We start from the raw sequence: 1490 nt of genomic DNA, 5'->3' as shown, positions 1-1490 counted from the left end.
AATGAAATCACCTCCAAATCCCACATTAAAAAGTCTCCGTCGCGTTTCCTCTCCCGTCCGGGTCTCCCCACCTGCCTCTGATCCCCAGATTTCCCTTCCCACCCTCCCCCTCCAGGGACGGATCCTTTTCTTCTCCCCCAAAAAAGGGAGCGCGGGGGGGTGGAAATCAAAACCCAAACCCCAAAGAACCCCGGGATCTCCAACATCTCCCTGAAATTCCCTCTCTCCCTCCCGCGCGATCCAGCCGCATCCCCGTCTCAAGTTTGTTTTTTTCAAACGCCTCGTGTTCGATTATTCTCGTTTATTCCCCTCTCCAGCCTTATCTCTCCTCCTCTCTTCTCTCCTCCCCGTCACACTCGATTTAGGCAGGAGTTTATCTTGCCAACATTTGCCGACTTTGTTTATGTAGCCCAGGTTCTCGTTCCCCAAAAGCCACTGTTTGCCTTTGTAATTGTTATCTGTGTTTATTGTTGTACCTCATTTGTCTCAGCTTTTTTTTGTGACATGTAAGCTCCGTGTGCGCCCGCATCCCGCGGCCCCCCCGTTCCCTCTCCCTTCTCCTCGATTTTTTTTTTATTATTTTTTATTATTTTTTTCATTCCTCTTTCCCTCTCTCCCCTCTCCTCTCGGCCTGAAATATGCACAGAATAACTCAGCCTAAAGCCAATGAATTGCTTGACACCTCCCCTATCTCTTCTCCTGCCCCCCATTATTAGAGCTGATCCCGCTCGCAACACTCACAAATCCCGCCTGGGCTCTGTTTGATTAGATTGCCAACCTTTGGTAATCCCTTGATTTGATGAAGTGTCTGCTCTGGGGGCCCCCCCGCGCTTCTAAACACACATTTACAGAGGAGCCGCGTGTTGGTTTTTAAACCCTCCGCCGATTGTTTGCTGATAAATCGGCCCCGCAGCTCCTCTTCTCCCCCTCCCCTGCTCGGGGAACAAAGCTCCTGCCCAGCTCTGGGGGTCCCCGGTTTGCTTTTTGCTCCTCCCGAGCTCTCTCAGTTCGGGCGGGACCTTCCAAAATCCGTCCCCAAAAACGCGGCGGGAGCGGCGCTGGCAGCGGGGATTGGCCCTGGGGACCCTCCCGCGGTGTCCGAGCTCCAGGGACCCCCGGTCCTGCCGCTCTCCCTCTTTTTCCCCCAAATCCCAACCCTGATCCTACCGCTTTCCCCCAAAATCCAAACCCTGATCCTGCCGCTTTCCCCCAAAATCCAAACCCTGATCCTGCCGCTTTCCCCCAAAATCCAAACCCTGATCCTGCCGTTCTCCTTCATTCTCCCCCAAAATCCCAACCCTGATCCTGCTGCTCTCCTTTCCCCCCAAATCCCAACCCTGATCCTACCGCTTTCCCCCAAGATCCAAACCCCGATTTTGCTGCTCTCCTTTCCCCCCAAAATCCCAACCCTAATCCTGCCGTTCTCCCTCTTTTGCCCCCCAAATCCCAGCCCTGATCCTGCCTCTCTCCCTCTTTTTCCCCAAATCCCA

General features: G+C 54.0%; 1 protein-coding gene across 1 annotated transcript in view; it reads right to left on the bottom strand.

The window, feature by feature from the left end:
- Nucleotides 1-687: 687 nt before the first annotated feature.
- The window catches only part of LOC107213512 (paired box protein Pax-7), an 11333-nt gene continuing 10530 nt past the window's right edge, over nucleotides 688-1490 (bottom strand). The window contains exon 5 of the mRNA XM_033519357.1: nucleotides 688-736. Coding sequence (XP_033375248.1) covers nucleotides 688-736 — 49 coding nt within the window. The remainder of the gene's footprint in view (nucleotides 737-1490) is intronic.

Source organism: Parus major, chromosome 21 (genome assembly GCF_001522545.3).
Source record: "Parus major isolate Abel chromosome 21, Parus_major1.1, whole genome shotgun sequence".
Lineage (NCBI taxonomy): Eukaryota > Metazoa > Chordata > Aves > Passeriformes > Paridae > Parus > Parus major.
This window is presented reverse-complemented; position numbering and strand designations above follow the sequence as displayed.